Source organism: Passer montanus, unplaced genomic scaffold (genome assembly GCF_014805655.1).
Source record: "Passer montanus isolate IOZ18808 unplaced genomic scaffold, ASM1480565v1 scaffold39, whole genome shotgun sequence".
NCBI lineage: Eukaryota > Metazoa > Chordata > Aves > Passeriformes > Passeridae > Passer > Passer montanus.
Window position 1 is genome coordinate 6,148,648 of NW_024368707.1, and position 20,883 is coordinate 6,169,530.

Below are 20,883 nucleotides of genomic sequence, written 5' to 3' on the forward strand. Positions count from 1 at the left end.
TCAGTGAGGGAAAGAGTAGCATCAGTGACATTGCGGTGTCTCTTCAAAGAAATACTTGTGAATGTAAGATGAATCTGAGTGGCTCATAAACAAAAATGAGGAGAGTGAGAAGAATTAAACAGCAACAGCAAAAAAAAGACAGCAGGGACATAAGTGGGAAGAAAGAGTTACTTCCATTGTCTGTTTCCATCAAAATGTAAATCAAATAATTTGGTTTATTTACATATTTATGATGACATATAAGCATAGAATTCCTTTCTGTACTCTCTTTGTCACAGGAATCACCCTGTCCGAGTATTTCCGGGATATGGGCTACCATGTCAGTATGATGGCAGACTCTACTTCCCGATGGGCTGAGGCCCTCAGGGAAATCTCAGGGCGACTGGCTGAAATGCCAGCTGGTGAGTAGTCCTTCCTCAGTCTAGGCTTGTAAATGCAGCCCTCCAAACTCAGAGCCTTTGACTGAATCTCTGTGGTGCTGTTTGCAGACAGTGGTTATCCTGCCTACCTCGGTGCCCGTCTGGCCTCTTTCTACGAGCGAGCCGGGAGAGTGAAGTGTCTGGGAAATCCTGAGAGGGAAGGCAGCGTCAGCATTGTCGGAGCGTGAGTGTTGCATTGCTTTGCCTCTGCACAGGCTGCGGTTCTCCCTCACTGTTTTGTGTGACACGGTACCTTTTTGTCAGACAAAAAGGCCTACTTGCTCTGTGCAGCTGCAGAACTTAAAAATATGGGAGTGAGTAGGTAGATATACAGTCTCTGTTCACCCAGAACTGCTGCCAAATTGTGCGTGGGGGCAGAAGGAATGAATGCAGACAGGTAACTCTCTGGAATCACAGGCACAGCAATCGGATCAAGTGGCTCAGGGAAGAAAGTCATTAGGGCTCTCTGAAAAGTATGTCAAACCATGCTCAGAGCAGGAAAGAAGGGGCAGTTAGAGCAGCAGTGTGTGCACTTGGGGGCATAATGAATCATGATTCTTATGCTCAAATAGAGTAGAATGCCATGGAGCAGTGTATCTCAGGCTGTGATGTGCTGTGAGAAGCATGTTGTCCACAGGCATTCTCCTAGGTGATACTGGTTTGTGTATGATACCCTGGGCCAAGTGGATTCCCTGTGTTTTCAGGAGGGCCCCTTGCATCTGCAAGAACACCCAGAGCTGATTTTTTGCTCTGCTTAGTTCTGTTCACAACATACGTACATACGGGCTTTCTGCTTTTGAGATTGGAAGACTTTTTTTTTAATCTCTGGGAAAGCATGTCTTGGAGTGTCAAGCACAAATGAAGTAGTCCAGGCTTTCTGCTTTTGAGATTGGAAGACAATTTTTTTTTTAATCTCTGGGAAAGCATGTCTTGGAGTGTCAAGCACAAATGAAGTAGTTACTGTATAGGTGAATATCAAAAATAATTTCAAATTGGCATATTGTTTTCTGTAAAATCACTGCACTGTGTATTCATGATGTTCTGTCAGCACTCTTGCTGAATCTGCTCTAGTTGAGACAGGTTTGATGATCCAAGCTGGAGTTACTACCTGAAGCTAACATGACTGAAATTACACCTTAATACTGTCAATCAGTCACTGATGTAACTATTTCATGCTATGCTTGATATTACCCCTGTGTGGGTATGCATCAAGCACTTTCTGCAAACATATTGCAATCTATTATTTACTTGAAATCATGTTGACTTTTCTGGTTTCTCTGCACTGAGCTGTGCAGTCAGTCATATGTTCAGTACTTCAGTTTGAACTATGAAAGCAGCTCTGATAACCTTTCCCTGTCTCTTGTTGCTCAGTGTCTCTCCCCCAGGTGGTGACTTCTCTGATCCTGTCACATCTGCTACCCTGGGCATTGTTCAGGTACGTCTCACAACGTTGCAGCTCTTCTGTCTGGTTTGTTAGACTCCAAATGGTTGTACTTCAGCACATTTATGCCAGTGGCTGGGGTGAGCTTTGATTTGACACAGGCAGCATTGTAGGGTGTTTTGGAAAATGTTCTAACACTGTGAAAGGAGACCTTGTGAGATGGTCTCAAACCGATGTGTTTGAGATCCCTTTGGATGAGGGAGTGAAGGCAGCAATTCCTTCCAACACTGCCTGCTCAGGGATATCTGTGTGTTTTCTAAGTGCTGCCTATTTAGCTGCACTGCAAAAGTATCTGTTCCAGCTGAAAGGGAAAGCAGACCACTCTATATAGGTGCATTGAAACCACAAAAAATCCTCAGAGAAGCTGACTGGGAGTGTCTTGCAACTGTGTGCAATTTTGGGAAAAGCAGTTACATCTATTCAGTCTCCACTTTACATAGACTCCAATATTGACATTGCTGTGGTTAATTGCTCCCTCATGAGCAGTCTCAAGCTGAATAAATCTGAACTCAGCTGAAAAGTTGCATTATTTTTTGAAAAGTGTTATTTGAATGTCACTGCTATAAGCTCCCAGGCTTCCATTTATGAAGCCTTTGCTATGCTGCATTAACTCCAACTTGCTTGACTTGCTCTCGCTATTTTTTTTTAATTGCCTTCCCTTTTGATTTGGAGAGCTGATTGACCTTTCTGGCTTCTGGCAGGTTTTTTGGGGTCTGGATAAGAAGCTGGCCCAGCGCAAGCACTTCCCATCTGTGAACTGGCTGATCAGCTACAGCAAGTACACGCGAGCCCTGGACGAGTACTATGACAAGCATTTCACAGAATTCGTCCCTCTCAGGACAAAGGCCAAAGAGATCCTACAGGAGGAAGAGGACCTTGCAGAGATTGTGCAGCTTGTTGGGAAGGTGAGTGACCAGATGTGGTGTCATTGAGCCATCCTCCATTTCCTTATGGTTAGTGCAGGCTTTTGGCCATGTCTTAGAGCAGACCTGATGGATACTGCATTGCCCACAAAAGATCACTGGCAGATGTCAGATTCTCTCACCTCAAACTGTGCTTTATTCCAACTTTCCTACATGTTGTTTGACTTCTAATGACAAATAGTTTTTCAGATTTGCTAAACCTTGGCTTGGTGCTGCTTTTCTTATGTAAATGATATTGGGATGTCTACTGCTTGCTTTAAGGTTCACTTGCTTCAGTGTTCTATTCTATTCTGTTCAATTGCTGCAATGCCCTTTGCTGCAACTTAAAGTACTATTCCATTGGAAGTAGTCTTTGTAGAGAAATTATGCAAACCCATCTTTACTGTTGAAGTTATCTGAAGGGTTACAGTTTATTAGAAACCATGTTGTTAACTGCAGGACAGAGGTGTTGGCATTTACTAGTTGGCCTGTAGAAACAACGTGAAGTCTGCTTTCTAAAGAACTTGTGATTATCTGTTTCTTTCTTTTGGAAACCTGTGACATATAGCTCCATTTTGCAGGCATTCTTTAATTTCCTTTTTTCACTTCAATGTTTTGAAGAGAAAGCTAAACTTGGACAGGAGAATTTCCATTGAAAGCTTTCAGAAAGGACCCAGTGAAAACTGTGTTTCAGCTTAGCACTGTAAATATGATAATTGGCAGGTTCCTGGCACATACTTGACAGTAGTTTAATTTTGTGATGTTCACATGAGATATTATGATTTACAGAGCTGTAGCAGTGTGTAGTAACATGTATTAAGTACAGTTACATGGAGGAAGTTTGCTCATGATGCTCTGTCTCTTCACTGATGTTCTAGTCCAACCAGGATGAGACCTTTCATCAGATCTTGCCTAGTGGAGCTCTCTTCTCTTGATGTGTCTTTGAAGAAAAGGAAATGGGGTCATAGGACTTTCTGCAGTTCTCTATTTACAAAACCATCTTCTGAAAGAGTGGTTTGCAAAGGAGGGTAGGATTGGGTCCTCAGTGAGGAAGGGATATTCATAAGCCAGTACTTATGACTAGGCATTGTTCTCATGATAGAATTACTGGAACTGGTGATTTTTTTTTCTTAGAGATGTTATTTTTGACAGTTCCTTTCTGTCTGGGCTTGGCTAACAACTGCAGCAAGTCTTTAGAAAGGGGGAATTGTGGAAGTACAGTCAGTATAGTTTTTTCTTTTTAGCTCTGAATTCTGTTAGACCTTCTCATGAAAGAAGGTTCAAACTTCCTGTCTAGAAAGCAAGTTGGGCTACTTAAAGCTTAATCAGGCCCCTTTAGCAAAAGGATGATGAAGGTGAAGAAGAGCAACCAAGAGCCACATGGTGCCAAGAGTAGCAGTGTGCAGCAGTTGTGGCTTTCCTGTGGAGTATGACAGGCATTTACATCAATCCTTTTCTTTTCTTGAATGCCAGGTGGGAAAAGGACATTGGTAATGGTGCAGACTAGTACCAAATCCTTTAGCTTGCTTCTTGATCTAGCATGCTGAGATCTAGTCTTTCTTCCATAAGGGTTGAGGAAGATATAAATTAATTTCTCTTTATGTAGGAGGGTGGTGTTTCAATGTATCTCATAGCAAAGCTGTTCGCATTTTCAGTGTCTGGTGGCTTTTCCATGATCTGAAACAGTGGGAAGGAAGTTTCCTTTATCATCAGATAGACCTAAAGCAGACTTACTGTTTGGCCCATCTTAATCTGGCAATCAGTTAAATTTGCTGTTCTATAGAAGGGAGTGAGAAATACCCAAAAGACAGAGTTCTGCTTAATCCTGTCTTAGGAGGGTGGAAAGACAGGTACTGAAAGACAGCTGTACTTGGCCAGGACATGTTCTTGGCCACGTGTCTTCATGGACTTGAGTACTAAACTAACTGTTTACCTTACTTTTCTAGGCTTCCTTGGCAGAAACAGATAAAATTACCTTGGAGGTTGCCAAGCTGATAAAAGATGACTTCTTGCAGCAGAATGGTTACACTCCTTATGACAGGTGAGATCTGACTGGCCACTCTGCCCTCTTAGTTCTGTGCTGTCTGGATTGATATGGTTATTTCACATGGAAGCTGACCAGTGCAGAAATTAATGTTACTGCCTGTAAAGAAGCGGAAGAACTGTGCTTAGGTAGCTCATTCAGCAGTGCATTCACATTGTCTTACCCAAGGCATGCAGACACCTTCTGAAAGCAGAACCCTTTGGGGTTCCCAGGACCTCCTCTATTGTTCTGTTAGCCAGTGTTTCTGCAGTAGAATGTCTGAGGAGGAGGACAGGACTGCTTTATTTTCATAGACAACATCTAAAGTCTTCCTGTTTATCCCATCAATACACATGGGACTGCAAGAATCTGTTTTCAGTTACTGTTGCATAATTCTTGAGTAAGTTTGATCCATCAAAAAAACCCTTGCTCTCTCTTTCTCTCTAGTGAACTCTTCTTTCCATGCTATCCTTGTGTTTTAACAGCCTGACAAGGGGCCTTTTTGTATTTCAACTCTCTCTTTCTCCCTAGTGAACTCTTCTTCTTTCCATGCTATTCTTGTGTTTTAACAGCCTGACAAGGGGCCTTTTTGTACTCTTCTCACTCACCAGCCCAGGTAGATCAGGAAGTCTCTAGTAATTCATCACTAGAAATGTTGACATCCATCATTTTGTAACAGTCTGTTTTCATCTCACTCCCCAGCCCAGGTAGATCAGGAAGTCTATAGTAATTCATCACTAGAAATGTTGACATCCATCATTTTGTCACAGTCTCTGCCTTTGATCAGGTTACTAGGACAGGTATGTGTGTATGCTATAGCAAGTAGCACATAAATATTAATGAGGCACCTTTTATGGCACTCGCCTACCCATTAAAAATGGAACTGCATGAATTGCTCTTGTGTGCTCGAAATTCCTTTTCCTGTGAGCAAAGAAACTTGCAGAGCTGTCATCCCAGCCTGTTAGGAGGAAGCCTGCTCCCTGGATGGACAAAACAGGAAGGAGGAATTCTGTTGGCTGCTCATTGTTTTCCTTTACTTGTTAGCATTGGCACAGATTGAAATGTGAGACTTGTAGAGCAGCAGTTCCTGTTCACTCCTGTTTTGCCTGAATGTTTGGGTACTGCTTCAGAAACCTCAACTTCAGTCAGCTTCAGGATGATTGTCTTGGCCTGCAATTTGACTATTTAAAAATGTGGGACCTATTTGAGGCACCCCCTCTCCTTTGGCAGTATACCTTAAAAATCCCTGGAGTAAAGTGGGCTGGCACTCTTTCTGTCAGGGGAGGATGCTGATAACTGTTCCAAGATACCTGACAGGTCCTCTTCTATTCCATCAGGTTCTGCCCTTTCTATAAAACAGTGGGAATGCTTTCCAACATGATTGCATTTTATGACATGGCACGCCGTGCTGTAGAAACCACAGCTCAGAGTGACAATAAGATCACGTGGTCCATCATCCGAGAGAACATGAGCGAAATCCTCTACAGACTTACCTCCATGAAGTTCAAGGTATGTTTGTAAGGAAGGGGGTTGTCCTGCTTCCTGTGAGCTTCCAGGGCCTCTGGAAGGATGACTCAGTGGTATTTACCAAAGATCTTTGGTAAAGGTCTGTGAATAGAGACTCTACTCCATCATTTTGAAGATGTAAAGAATTGGTTTATGAGCACAAGAATGGTCAGTGCAGAAATCCATTCAGCTGATGATGACTGCACAGCCTTGGCAACTCCACCTTCAGCAGTCTCTTTTGTGTTACATATAGTCATGGTAACAGTACAAGCATCTTTTCCAGTTTGCTTTGGGAGTTTTGTGATAAAATTCTGTAAAAATATTGTAATGTTCTAAGGAGACTATTGTCAGAGAGAAGCAGCCTGAAGCCAAACATGGGACATGTCATATGTTATTGCAGAAGCATTTTTTCCCTTAACTTTAATTTACAATAGTTCAGTTAACATTTCTATAATTCAGTTTATCCTGGATTTGAACTTTAGGCTGCTTATTCCTGTCTCTAATATAAAAGAGAGTGTTGGAAGTGGGGAGAGGAAGGGAGGAGTAACTTTAGCATGGATTTAAGACAAAACAAGTGGATTGGAGCACCTGCTCTGGATAACTTCAGAAGCTGTCATTTTAGGGTACATCTTTATTAAAACTCCTCCAGAGTATGCTGGTGTAGCAGTTACTGGTAGGACTGTGGGTAACCTGTGATACTGACTGATCTCCTTTATGAAATGTAATGCTTACTGTTAAAACTCATGTAAGTCAATACTGCAAATCTTTGAAGAACAAGTAGCAGTGGATTAAATATGTTTAGAATTAAATATTCTGCCATGCCAGTGTATTCTGTTCCTGCAGGGTACTGGCTTGTTTCTGCAGTAAGTGGGTTCCTGGTATATATTCTCAAAGCATCAAGAACATAACCAGATGCCCTTGGGGACATGAGCTTCTTTGAGAGCTGCTTATGTAGATAGAATAATTAAAATACTCCCTACAAACCCTGGCCCACCAGCAGGCACCTGCAGTACAGCAGAGCAGTGGACAGCATGGCTGCAAAAGGGAAACCAGAGAGTGAATACATGTTAAGTGGAGCTGGATCTCTAATGGTTATGAAAGGAAAATTGTATTCCCCAGGTCAGTCTGACAGGTGTGAGGATTCAGATGTCCTGCATCCTGTGGTTTGGGTACTTTGGAGAGACAATGTAAGAAATAGTGCATCCACACATGTAAGGCCTCTGTGTTTACCAAGAGCTGCACTGACCCAGAGGATCTTAGCACTCAGAGGAGCATGGTGAAGACATTGAACAGATTTCACAGCCTGACAGTTAATGCTTCTTGCAGAGAAAACCTTGCAGCCTCAGAGCAAAGCTGATCATTTTTTTGGTGCCTTTGTCTAATGAAAAATATTCGGAGAAAATGAAGCTGTACAAAGATATTTTTGATATTTTTATGATTACACAATACATTTTAATTTGAACCAAACAACGTCTAAGTAATTGCAGAGTAACTCTTCCACTTAATGTGGATGCACTGCATTTGGTGTGGGGATAGGAGCTGGTATTAATCACTGCAGCTCTTAAAACACACAGCACTAACCAAGACCCTCAGTATTTTTGCTTGCTTTCCAAATCAGTTGCTTTACAGTGCAGTAACCACTGCTCATGGAAAAAAAATAAATCTCTTTCCAGTACCCATTCTGCCTGCTCACTAATGTGGGAAGAGAATGAGATTTAAACCCTGTGGCTCTTGGTGAGGGAGACAGACATGATGCAAAGACAGAGCTAAGGGTGCCTGCTCTGCAGCTGGCAAGTGTTAATCCTGAGGTCAAGAGGTTACAGCAGTAGCAAACCAGGGCTGAGTTAATTACCATGGGCTTTTCCTGATGGATCTGTTTACTTGCTGTGTTCTTTCAGGACCCCGTCAAAGATGGTGAAACAAAAATCAAGGCGGACTATGCTCAGCTGTTTGAGGATATGCAGAATGCATTTCGCAGTCTGGAAGACTAGACTCGACCTCTGTGACCACTCCAGTTTGTCCTCTCAGTTCCTCATCTCAGCTCCTCTGCTTCCCTCCCTTACAAGAATGATGCAACAGTACTTGAGTTGATAAATAACCCTATGTTTCCCCTGTTCATACTCAGAGAGTGTCTTTACAAGAAACATTCCTCTTAGTTTGTATTTGGCATTGCTTTGTGCGTCTAAAGTGGTGAGTGATGTGTGAATGGGCCTGGCTGAGTGAGGAAATGCTGTTGTACACTTCTAGGGTGGGAAAAATTTCACCTTTCCTCTCCCAGCTCTCCTGGTAACCAGTCCTTCCCCTCGGGGTGTAACCAGTTGAGCTGTGCTGGCAGAGGAGGTGTAGGTCTTCATGCAGTACATTGCGAGCTGGCAGTGGGAAGGGCATTTACACCTGCCACTTTGCTAAGTGACTATCAGACATAGAACTCCCTGTTCTCAAACAGAATTTTTGACCATATTGTGATGACATGTTGATACAACCAAAAATTCTTCACTACTCTGTCATTTCTGAGTCTCTCAACCGAGTCTTTTGGTACTGAAATGTGGTAGTTCTGGTCCTCTTCAAGAAGGGACTAAATAGAAGATGAGCATATGCAAGTGACTGGTATAATTTTGTACACTGGAGAAATACAATTTTATCTTCCTACTTAATGCAGATAGGACTGTTGGACTCAGCATCAGCTAAAATCAAAGCCACAGGTGCTCAGCTTCCAGCAGAATTTTACCTTCTTGGCTCCCTTTCATCCTGTAAAATTTCCTGACACTCAGCTGCTTTACTTTGTGAAGTTTGTGATGCTGCCATGTACTGCAGGGCATGGTTGGCAAGGTACAGTGATGCCACACGTGCTGACCACAGTGTGGTCCTTGGTCCTTCCTTGGTGGTGCTCTGCCAGTGCAGTTGCCCCCAGTGCAATGCCCAGGTTATGCCAAGGAAAGGAAAGCACGTGCTTAGCCTTCTTCCTCCACCTGTGTTCACCTGGCCTGTTGGGTGGTGGCACAGAAGGTCCCCAGTTCTTGTGTAAAAGGAATGTATATGCTCAGCTGGGGGCAGGGGATGAGTGGGGGAAGGTTGAAGAGTACAAAATGTATTTACTCCTGCCTTGTTGATTACGATGCAAGAGAAACCAGTGGCTCTGGTCTTCTGCTCTGTGCTCTGGAAGCACTCTGTCAAGCAGCTGAAACTGCTGTCTCTTGGGCTATTTTTTATTGGTAAAACTAGACTGAGATGAGGAATGAGCAGAGCGCAGCCTTTCTGTCAAACTCCCTGAGCCCAGCCCTCATCCCATTGCTCCAGAGTGCAAGAGAGAGAGATGCTGGCATCCTCTCCAGTCTCCCTCTCGATTGTGTCAGGTGGCATCCTGTGCCCAGCTGGGTTCCAGCTGCCACCTACTGCTTTGTTAGTCCTGAGACAGCACCTGTTGTTGGTGACACCGTGCCTGCGTGAGCGTTAATTCTGCACTGAAGTATTTCCACCGGCGCCAGCTTTGAACAGTAGTGATGCAAAGGGATCTTGTGCTACGGACCAAATGCTGCCACTTCCATTATGGTATCAACCCACTGTTTGTCAGGGGAGAGCCCAGCTGAAACTTAAAGGGATTGACTATTTTTGGTTCTCCCGAAAAGAAACTGCTCCTCCAGCTGATATTCTGGTAGTGAACGCTTAAGTTTACAGCTCACTAAACTTTTGGTGTATGCTGCTTATTTTATCAACGAGCATGTGTGAATGAGTAGTCACCATCCAAGCCCTTGCTGGGCTCATCATTTGTACCCTTCACCACTGTACAATGTAGCATTTCATGCTAGAAACCAGATGTTCTTATCTCTTTAAATAGAGGATGTTATAAACTTTACAGAAGATGTCTAAGATAATGCAGTTCTAATATTTATTGTGCTGTACCTGGCCCTGAAGTGTGACCAGTTTAAAGTTTCATATATATTTTTGTCCTTTTTGTTTTGTGTCTGTTTTCAGTGTTGAGATTCTGATGTTCACTGTGTCCTGCAAGTCTTCCTTCCACAGCTGTGGGAGGAATTACAACATGGGCAGAACCCCACCACCTACTTTATCTTGTATATTTCATAATGTACGTTGCTGGAAATTGTGTAAAAAAATAAATTTAAAAAAATTGTTCAAGTCAATGAAAATAAAATTGATTTAAATTAGGTTTTATCTGTCCTGTTTTCTTATGTCAAACCAAACCTATGCCACAGTGGTGTACACAGCAGCCCATCACAAAAGGTGACAGCTTGCTTAACAAAAAAATTACTCATTGCTTTAGGGATTTCTTCAAAACTGCAAGCAGTAATTTGGCATGGACTCTTTACTTCAGTTCTCCCATTCCATTACAGCTTGCACAGTTACAAAGTAGTAAATGCTCTTAGGGCAGGTATTTTTAGGATTACTTTTAATACAAGGGAAGTGTAACTGTAAGTTTGTATTTTGCTGCCATGCATGCAAAACAACTGTAATTGTACCATTTGAGGGCACTTGGCACTTTGGATCAGAAGCTGAGCAGCACTACTGGCCACAGCAACTCCTTTTGAATAAGGTGTTGAGACCTTCTCTGAATAGCAACACATAAATAAAGAATACACTAAAAACATCACATTTGGCCCATTTTGTAGATTTGACCACTCTGTAACACCTCTTTGAAGAAAGTGTTCTGGTATTTCATAGAATATATTAAGAGATACGGCAAACTGAAGGTGTTCAAGTCATTCCACCACCTTGCAAAGGGCTGAAAGTCATAAGCTCATTTCCTGGCAACCATGGACTAGTAGTTCTCAGTAGCTGTTAAGAAATCCATCAAGTGAAGTGATGAGTTCACGTTTTGGCAGTCTGGAAGTTACCAACAGGCAACGTCCTCACTTCATCCACTCGACTTTTGTGGATCTGGAAGGCCGGCGTCACCCAGCGGCCACAGGAACACTGGTCCCCCCTCCAGCTGAAGGAGCCCAGCTTCGACGTGCATTTGGGACACAGAAGCTGCAAGAAAAACACAGGACTCAGTCTAAGACATGAGCTAAAAACAGGCCAAAAAGCCAAACTGGAAGGGCTCTTTAGCCCTGGGGTGTAGCAGGCAGCTGTGCTGGCAGAAGGTGGGGTGTGGAAATGCAGCTGCTGGGACCTAGTGGGATTCCAAGACAGTTTTACCAGGGTCCAAAAGACTCGGTCAGCCTGAGACCACAACAGGCTTCTGAAGTCCCACAAATCTTTCTCATAATAGAAACAAACAGCAGATAAACCCTCTCCAAGATCCTGGCTGGTATTGTCAGCTCAAGCAGAGCATCAGCTCATTTCCTTGTGAAAGACTATTTTTCATTTAAGCATCTGCCTGTAAGCTGCAAAATTCACATCAGTAAGGCTGGGAGGCCTAGGACTTTGTGTGGGGGTTTTCCTTTCAGGGAAGAAACACAATTCCACCTTCACAAAAAAAAAACCAAAAAAAACCCCAAACCAAAAATCCAACGCTCAAAGTGCATGCTCCACTTCACCTGTCCTTCCATCACTCCGAGCAATGCCGGCTCCATCCACTGCACGGGCTCGATGAAGTACGAGGTGCACTTTTCCTGGCCATTCCCAGAAAGCCGAGCAGACTCTGCTATCCTCTTGTGGGCAAAGGCTGTCGGTCCCATTCCTTCCGTGTGGGACAAAATGCTGGAGCTACGGAACAGAGCGCGTCTGCCCTCCAGGACATGGGAAAAAAGAAGTAAAACAAACAGGTTTTTTAACTGGGCAAATCTACAGACAAGAGAAAATAAGGATATGGGCCTCCTGATTTTGAATAATTAAAAAGGAGTACAAATCCTACATTTTTTTATTAGTCTAGAAGGTTCACAAGCACCACTCCAGGGAACAAAATTTTTTTTATTTTGTACTTTCGATTTTTTTTCCCTGCAAACACAGTATGGAAACTTAGGCAACAGCTCATCCCTGACCTGACAACAATAACATACCCATTGATTTACACAGGTTATTCTACTCTTTAGTAGATTTCACAATGCCGTTTTAAGGAGAAAGTATTTTATAAATGTAAAAAAAAACATATTTTAAAAAATATATAAAGTACCTGCATTTCCTGCATCTGTAGAGAACCTCTGTGTTCAAAGTCTGACATACAGTGGTAGGATCAACTGCAAAGACTTCTCGGGGCAAGTCTTGAGGTTCTGCAGAGGAGTCAGAACCATGTTGTGAATCAGATCAGTTCAGCCACGCTACATTCCTGTGCTCCAGTCACAGCCTGCAGGAGCCACCTTCTTCCCTTTCATTTGCTCTCTCACCAATTCCAATACATTAAGCTAAAACCAAGAGCCTCATCCCGCCATGCCTGAGATTTGCTTAAAGCAAAGACCTGGGATCTAGGCTATGGCCTCAACCATGATAAAATAATGATATTTTGCTTTATGTTCTTACTTCAGCAGAAAGTAAAGGCAGAGGAGGTTTCTGAGCAATTGTGCCAATGTTTGTGTGCCCAAAATACAGAAAGTCAGCTTGCAAATGAGAACTGCTAAGGACAATGATACATAAAGGGCAACAACACTGTGATGCTGAGTATGCAACACTGAGATCTTGCAAGAAAAGCTGAAGATTATTATTTTATTATAAAATTACACCGATGCACACATATCTTTGGCAAATTAAACTATGAAAATTTACTCCATTACCTGCATTTCAACTTTACCTCAAGTTTTGCATGTTATTTTTTTCATCACATTGACATATTTTCTGAGGATGCTGTTTGCTTTGCGAGGGATGTAAAAATCACGAAAAATATCAAATTGACCTTCACCACTTTTTTGCACTTTGCATTTCAACTTTATCTGAAGTTTTGCATGTTATTTTTTTCATCACATTGACATATTTTCTGAGGATGCTGTTTGCTTTGCGAGGGATGTAAAAATCACGAAAAATATCAAATTGACCTTCACCACTTTTTTGCACTTTGCTCTAAAGAGCGCAGCTCCTTACAGACCTTATTTCCCACACATCTCTCTCAAAGGCACAATTTCCTCCCCCCCCTGATGAGCTGGGATTCTCTAGGGCTGGTAGAACGTGAATGCTGGCCCTGGCCAAGTGCAGGCTGGGCTGCTTTGGGGGCAACACTCGAAGTCAAGCCCCTCTGACAGGGTTCATTCCGGGCCAGCCTGTTCCCGGCCTGGGAGACTGCTCCGCGCACCCGCGCTGCCCCCACTCACCGGAGAACCTCTCGCTGAGCATCTCCAGCCGGTACCGCTTGTAGAGGACGCTGCTGGTGTCCACGGCGCACCCCATCGCCTCGTAGAGCTTCAGCTGCCCCTGGAAGCCGGGGTTCACCCTGCGGCGGGGGCGAGAGCAGAGCGGGGTGAGTGAGGGGGGCCCCGGCCGGGCGGGCGGGCGCGCCCAGGAACGCGGCGCACTCGTCCAGGCGGCTCAGCAGGTCCGCGCCGGGCTCGTCCCGCGCCCGGACGTGCATGGTCCGCACGCCCGGCACGGCCGGCGGCTCCTCCGCGTCCACCGTCAGCACCGCCACCACCCCCGCCGCCGACAGCGCCTCCGGGGACGAGCAGGACTCCGCGCCGCCCACGTAGAGCCCCGCCAGCACCGGCACCATCCCGGCGGGAGCCGCCATGGCCGCGGGAGCCGGGCGGGAAGCGCCGCCCCCGGCACGGCGCCGCTTTCCGCTTCCCTTGCCAGTGTGGAAATAATAATTTCCGTGGTAATGGTCACGCACTGTGCCTGCTGGGGCGAGTCTCTCCTCGCCGCGTCCATGAGTGTCTGTCTTAACTCGTCTTTTTTTTTCCTCCCACCCCTCTGTCTCCCTAAAAATGCTCAGAAAAAGAACTTGTATCACAGGAGCGGTCAGGTTGCAAGGGACCACAGTGTGTCATTTGGTTCAACCTCCCTGCTCAAGAAGGGTCGTGCAAAAGCACACGGTACAGGATTGTGTCCAGGCGGCTCTGGAGTATCTCCAGTGAGGGAGACTCCTGACAGACAACACAGAGAAGAGAAGCTTTCAGTTCCCCTTGAAGCTGCTAAATAGAACTTAAATACTAACTAGCAAAATAGATAAAGGAGTATAAAAGTAGACACACAGGATGCTAAATATAGCTGGAACCAGTGGATAAACAGATAACGAGGAATATAGTGGCTTTTGTGGCAAAGCCATGTAACAAGAAGCATCAGTGCATGCCCTAAAAGAAGTTCAAGCCAAGGTCATCTGCATCATTGGGGGTGTCAGGAAAATCCACAAATGCCAGATGCTTATGTCCAAAAAGGAGACAGAGATGTCCGGCAACTTTGTTTGAATAAAGGGAGAGTTCACTGGGGCACACACCTACAAAGTTTGCTTTCTCGAGGTTTCGGAGGGCACAGCCACCTTTTGTCCTAAACTCCCGGCCACATGTTGCCCTCTTCCTTTCCCCATTGCCAAGGTACAGGGAAGATACAGCCTTCCTGAACTGCCTAACACATATCCCCCCCTTGAACCTACTATTTCACCCCAAAATTCAGAAGTTCAGTCTTGTCTGTTTCAGGAGCCAAGTTCTCTGGGCTCTGCTGCCCAAAACTGGCAGAAACATTAAGACCCATTTCAAAGATTTTAACACCCATACCTTCACTCATCAAATTGTTCATAAAGACATCAGCTTTCCTCTCGGGGCCACTCAGTGAGTATGACCACCACAGACCGATTTAGATTACCCTTTAGGACCATAAAGGACTTCTGAGTTGGATCCATGCAAATTAGTTCTAGGAAAAGTAATGTTTCTGTATAGGAAGTACACTGCAATGAATATGTATGGTCATGATGAGATTTTATTCTGGACACAGCTATATTAGAGAAGATACCTTCTGGGTATCCAGTGCACTCATAATAAAGAATCCCTGCTTTCTAATACTTTAAATTGTATTAGAAAGTTTGTTTTCCAGCTGTTTTCTGTCTCACTCCACATCTCTCTGGACATGTTGTTCCAGTGCGTGATCTCACACACAGTAAAGTTCTTCCTCGTGGTCAGGAGGAAGAACTGTGCATCAGTTTCTGCTTATGTCCTACTGGCTACCACCAGTGAGAAGAGCCTGGCTCCATCCACTTTTTTATCATGGCAAAATGCCACATTTTGTTATAAAGATCTGTGCTATGCTCTCTCCATGGCTGGGACACAGAACCTTACCCTGTCTCCACTACATGGGATAGAAGAGCCTAAAATTCCTAATTACTGTCACTGGGGGATTGTTCTAGTGCAGCTCCGTGCAAGACAGCTGTAGGCAAAACTGTTGCAAAAACATCTGCAAGGGTCTCTGGGATGCTTGCAGGATGCTGACTAGCCACAGAGGAGGTGAGACTGGCAGTCACCTCACACCTGGTAAGGTGAGACTGAAACCTGGTGGGAAGGGAGATTGTTATCCCTTTCCTGCAGGAGAGGCGGATGGAGCTGCGGAGCCATGGAGCAGCTGTCATGCTGCAGGAGGGATGGGCCACCACAGAGATGCTGCTGAGGATGCTGCCCACGAGACATTTCCTCACCAGTGCCAGCAGACTGCATGCACCAGTTGCCATTCTTACTGGGAGATGGGCAGTGGGACGGCAGCTTCCAGAGCTGTGGAGTTTCCGTGCGCTGCTGGTGACCCACTGAGAGACCGAGATGACTGTAGTTGAGATTGGCCCCGAGGTTTCCAAGAGTGCAAGGGCACTGCTTGAAGTTTGCTGCCATCCTGCCTCACCTCCCATGCTTGCCTTAGTGCCTGTGTGTCTGTGGGATTGTGCAGCAGTCCAGCAGGAAAGCTGCTCCAGGGAAAGGCAGATCCCCTCTTTGGATGGATCAGTTCTAAACTGCATGAACATGACCAAGAGGGTGTGCCTGTGTATCTGAGCAAGGGGAGTCTCTGACAGATCTCATTTAGATTATTTTAAGCTACATAAATGTGCAAAATGTCCTCTTCCAGTTGCCATTGCCACCAGTGAGAAACAAAAGGTTTACTGAAAAAGCATTTAAAAATGCAGGCAAATTTCCAGTAACAGCAGGGGGAAAAAGCATACATACTGAAAAGAAAGACAGGTGGAAATTAAAACCAGATAAAACTGTATATGGACCTTTACTTGTGAAAGCAGATAACAATTGTAGCAAATTACCATGGGGAAAACACAGATTATTCATTTCTTGAGGGATCTGAAAAAAGTCTGCAGACAGCTGCAAGTTACTCAAGGGGCTATGAGTTTTACAGCATGGTTATATTATCCAGGTATTATGTGAATACTAAGGTGTGGTTAATAATCTCTGTTAACCTTCAAATCTGTGAATGTGCAGGGGCAAACAGTACTGTCTGCAACTTAAACCTGGCAGGGCTTGATGCAGGATCCCAAGAGGTTGGTCCAGTGGTAGTGTTAGCACGGCAGTCCTCCATGTTGCTTTCCAAAGCCATGGATAATGAGGGAATGTGAAAAAGATGCAATTTCAAACTGAAAAGCTGTAGTGGGGTTAAGTACAAAGTCCTTGAGGCGGAGTCCACAGATAGCTCTGTACCTAATGGGCTTCACACAACTGAAACTGCACTCCCTAAACCTCACTGTTTCTCTGCACACCCCCTTCGCTGTGTTTGACACCTGCAGCCTGAGGCGATGTGTCCTGAATTTGCTCATGACTCCCAAATTAGAGTAAATATTTCTTTTCAGTCTGATTTGCAAATGCTTGTTCTCCCCCCACCTCCGCCTCCCCCCATCCTCTTCTCCTCTACCACCGAAAATTGTGATGTTCTCCCCCAGGTTCCAGGAAACCGTGTGACTAATTAACAGTTGGGGTGAGCTCAGGTGCAAAGAAAAAGCCAGTCAGATGATGGACTGCTGCTCACTCTCTCCAGCAAGTGCATTCCATCTCTGCATGTGTCTGCCCTGCTGCTTCCTAAGGGAAAAGAAAATGCCAGCCTTCTCTGGGCTGCCTACTCTGGATCCTTGCAGCACAACCAGGATCCAGCAAAACCGATTTTCCTGCTATGGGAGCAAAAGCACTGCAGCCTGGGCAGAGGCATAACACCCTCTTCCCTCCTAGAAGGATTTGTCTGCATCTTTCATCACACAGTGGGGTGGCCCTGTTCCTTCTGGCTTTTGGGTAGTTTGGGGTCTGTACATCAGAAGATTTGTGAGAAGAGACTGCAGCCCACAGCTCGGGTCGCCAGGGGTGGCACACAGCAAAGTAGTGGGGACATCTTCAAAAAGCCATACTTGAGAGACAGCAGCTCTGGATTTCTGTGTCTTCCTCACATCTAAATGCAGCAGGAACTTACTTTGCATGGGTCCTGCTGGTGAAGAGGCCTGGTACCATTTCTTGCCTCTTGGAGAAAGGGTGTTTTGCTGAGCTCAGAACTCTGTGGGAGCTGGGAAGTCCTCCACAGCAGCATCGCATCCCTTAGAGCAGGGATTTCCAGCAGTCATGGTGCTTCTAGCAGCAAATTTATCTTCTGATTTTTTAAAGGCTGCTGTTCCCTGCATAACTGTGCTCTGTGTATCTATAGTCATGTGCTTATCTTTATCCATATATCAGGAGGAAGAATTGCTTCATCTCCTAGCAGAGAACCTCAGACTTCCAGAGGCAGCTAGAGAAACAGCCGAGAAAGAGGCTCACTCTTGATGCTCTGCAGGAGGATTTCATCACAGCCCTGCGTGGGTGGGATGTTCCTACCTGTCTCCACTCTCTAGGCATCTGCAGACATGCAGTGACTCCACATGTCAGACAAAAAAGAAGAGTTTTCCAACTGCAGATCTGATGCTCAATTACAGAATGGAGCCTGACAGCTACTACTACTGGGTATTAATAACTCTGCTTCACTTTATGGCTTTAACAGCTGTAGCAACCAAGATTTATGATGACACATTACGTTCAGCAATGCATCACATAAGGAAACTAATCTGACAGTGCCAGGTCACTGAGCTCACTTACAGGCTTTTAAGTGAGTTTCTTCTGCCAGATTTGCTGCCCTATTTACTGGATGAAAACGAACAACTTGCACTGTTTTAACATAACTCCGTACTTGCCTCTGTTTTGGCAGCTCCCAGACTCTTTCCCCTTTGTCACGCTGCCTTCCCAGGAGCCAGCTGATCCTTCTTCATTCTCCATCCTCTGTCTGAAAACCCTTTGAAACACGTCCAGTGCTGTGTATCCTGAAGAAGGGTACACCCCAGGAGAGGGGAGGAGGGAGGAAGCTGGGAGGAAACACTGGAGGAACAGGCAGAAGAGATGAGGGGTGGAGCAGCTGTGGGAGAGGGGAGAGATGACAATTGTCCAAGAGCAGAGGAGCATGGTGGCTGCCAGCACTCACTGTCTTCTGGCAGGATTTTATCTGTATCCCAGTCACTCTTGGAGAAAGTGTGTCTTGCAAAGATTGGGCTCACCCATTACTTCTCCCTAGACTTAGAATTAGAGCTGGCAGGAAAGTCCTAAATAACTGCTAAACATTAAGATTGTACCCTGGAGCTGTGTCTGGGCTGTGTCAGCCACCTCAGCAGCCACAGCACCTGAGCCCATGATTTTCAATATCTTGTCCCAGCAGGGAGCTATATATTTCCATGTTTTCTGTCCTTGTGGCACCATAATCCACTGCACAGACACAGGTGGATGTGTAGCAGAAGGCAGATTCTCCTTAGGGGTAAATGGGCTCATTCATTCCTCAAAGATGCATGCCTCATTATTCCTGCAATTTACTTAGGAGCCTGGTCCAGCCGGCTTTAATGGCATGTCCAATTCCCATCCCAAGGACCCTTTGTGTGGCACTTGTGAAAAGCAATTAAAAAGAACAAGCTTATTGTCAGGAGGTCTAAGTTCTCTGCAGACAGTACTGTGCTGTTACCCTGACAAACACTCAAGGTCTGCTAGTCAGAGGATAAAGAAAACACTCTAAAACAGAGTGGAGATACCTCTTTGTGTTTAAAAATGTTTTTGTGAAACAAGAACTTTTAAACAAATAACGTAAAGTATGAACTTTAAAGTATTGAGTTCACATTTCTTCCTTTGATTAATACTTTAACATCCATAATGGCAGTATCTACTGCAGTTTATCTTTGTCTATATTGGTATCTAATAAATATTCCCAATAGAAAATATTTCATAATAAGTATTTTAATTACTCCCCATGTGACAACAGAAAATATGCTGCCCAAAATCATCAGTTGTTGTCAAAAGGCAATATTATTTGAGGCAGAAATCTTGCTGAAGAAATATGCTTAAGAGGTGAGATCATTCACTGTTTTAATCTCCAAGTGAGACATTTCCTTACAAGTGGTTATGCTTCTCTCATGTGTGCTACTACTTCTGTTTGAGTTCCCTATTCCTCTTTCTAATTTTAGAAACATAGGGAAAAAGTGTTGAGAGACATCTGGATCCTCATGTCCAGCTCCATACCGCCACAATCAATCATATCACAAATTTTCTTTTCTAGCTTCATCTTAAACCTAGTTTTATTCCCTTCCCTCCTGCAAGGCTCTGAAATCTCATTATTTATCTCATTGGACAACAAGATGGTAGCTTGCCCCAAATCTGATTCTTGTGCAATATTATCCTTTAATTTAAATGGGTCATTTTGTTTTCTGTTATTTATCCCAGTGGGGCAATACTGGAATAAAATAAGTAATTATCTAACCTATCCATATTCCTGCTCCGCTTTGGCTTTGTTGGTGAAACAAGGCAGTCTGTTGTGTTTGCTGGGCAAAAAGGAGCTTTCCAGTTTCCCCATTCAAGGCCAGCTCTTCTCCATATGTGTGCAGGTTTTAATTCATCTTTCTTGACTGTGTATGGCCAAACAGTATAACAGATGTAGCGGTGATTTTTTTTTTTCCAATGCTTTATAAGTACTTTTTTTATTTCTACTAGGATTATGTCAGCTGGCCTGCCCTAGGTTGTGTTGATTTTTCTCCCTGCTTCTATGAGTCCTGATTATCCTAACAAAAGGCAGATACCCCTGTATTTGATGAAACGTTATGTTCTCAGCAGAAATGGTGACTTTTGCCCCCAGAACGCATGATCTTGCACCCTGCACTATTAACCCCCAGCTGGTTTTTATGACACTGCATCTCCAAGTGAATTCCTGTCCAGTGATTCCATCATCCTTGTCCGTGTGCTCAGAGCCTCCCACAGCCCATCAGCCAGAGTTTCCAGTAGCACACTCTTGCAGCACTGCTCTGACATCCTTGTGAGCCCGTCCTTGTAGGCTCTGGATAAGTGCCTGCTTTGGCTGTTGCCAGTCGTGCACCACAGAGAACTCTTTGGAAGAGCAGGATGTCTGGGATCTCTGCTGACAGCTCTTCTGTCTGGGACAAGGTGCTTTCTGGAAAGCCCTGTTTTATTTCAGTAAACCCACAGATTCACAGAATCATAGAACCAATTAGGCTGGAAAAGATCTCTGAGGTGATCAACTCCAACCTATGACCAAACACCACCACGTCAACTAGGTAATGGCACTGAGTGCCGCATCCAGTCTTCATTTAAACAACTCCAGAGATGGTGACTCCGTCATCTCCCTGGGCAGTCCACTCCAACGTGTAATCTCCATTTCAGTGAAGAATTTCTTCCTCATGTCCAACCTGAACCTGCCACAGCGTAAGACTGTCGTCTGCTGTCACTTGGAAGA

At 44.6% G+C, this 20,883-nt stretch overlaps 2 protein-coding genes across 3 annotated transcripts in view; one reads left to right on the forward strand and one right to left on the reverse strand.

Moving 5' to 3' along the window:
* The window catches only part of ATP6V1A (ATPase H+ transporting V1 subunit A), a 30,641-nt gene extending 20,185 nt beyond the window's left edge, over positions 1-10,456 (forward strand). For both annotated transcript variants that reach the window (XM_039717830.1, XM_039717831.1), the window contains exons 9-15: positions 279-401; positions 489-603; positions 1,791-1,854; positions 2,562-2,765; positions 4,709-4,803; positions 6,123-6,294; positions 8,190-10,456. In XM_039717830.1, the coding sequence (XP_039573764.1) occupies positions 279-401; positions 489-603; positions 1,791-1,854; positions 2,562-2,765; positions 4,709-4,803; positions 6,123-6,294; positions 8,190-8,282 (866 nt within the window). In that variant the 3' untranslated portion in view covers positions 8,283-10,456. The remainder of the gene's footprint in view (positions 1-278; positions 402-488; positions 604-1,790; positions 1,855-2,561; positions 2,766-4,708; positions 4,804-6,122; positions 6,295-8,189) is intronic.
* Positions 10,457-10,679: 223 nt separating this feature from the next.
* Positions 10,680-13,941, reverse strand: DUSP12 (dual specificity phosphatase 12). Its single transcript, XM_039717832.1, is given in 5 exon segments — positions 10,680-11,277; positions 11,787-11,973; positions 12,362-12,458; positions 13,488-13,636; positions 13,638-13,941. Coding segments are annotated over 5 exon segments (858 nt in total). The 5' UTR covers positions 13,901-13,941; the 3' UTR covers positions 10,680-11,115.
* Positions 13,942-20,883: the final 6,942 nt, after the last annotated feature.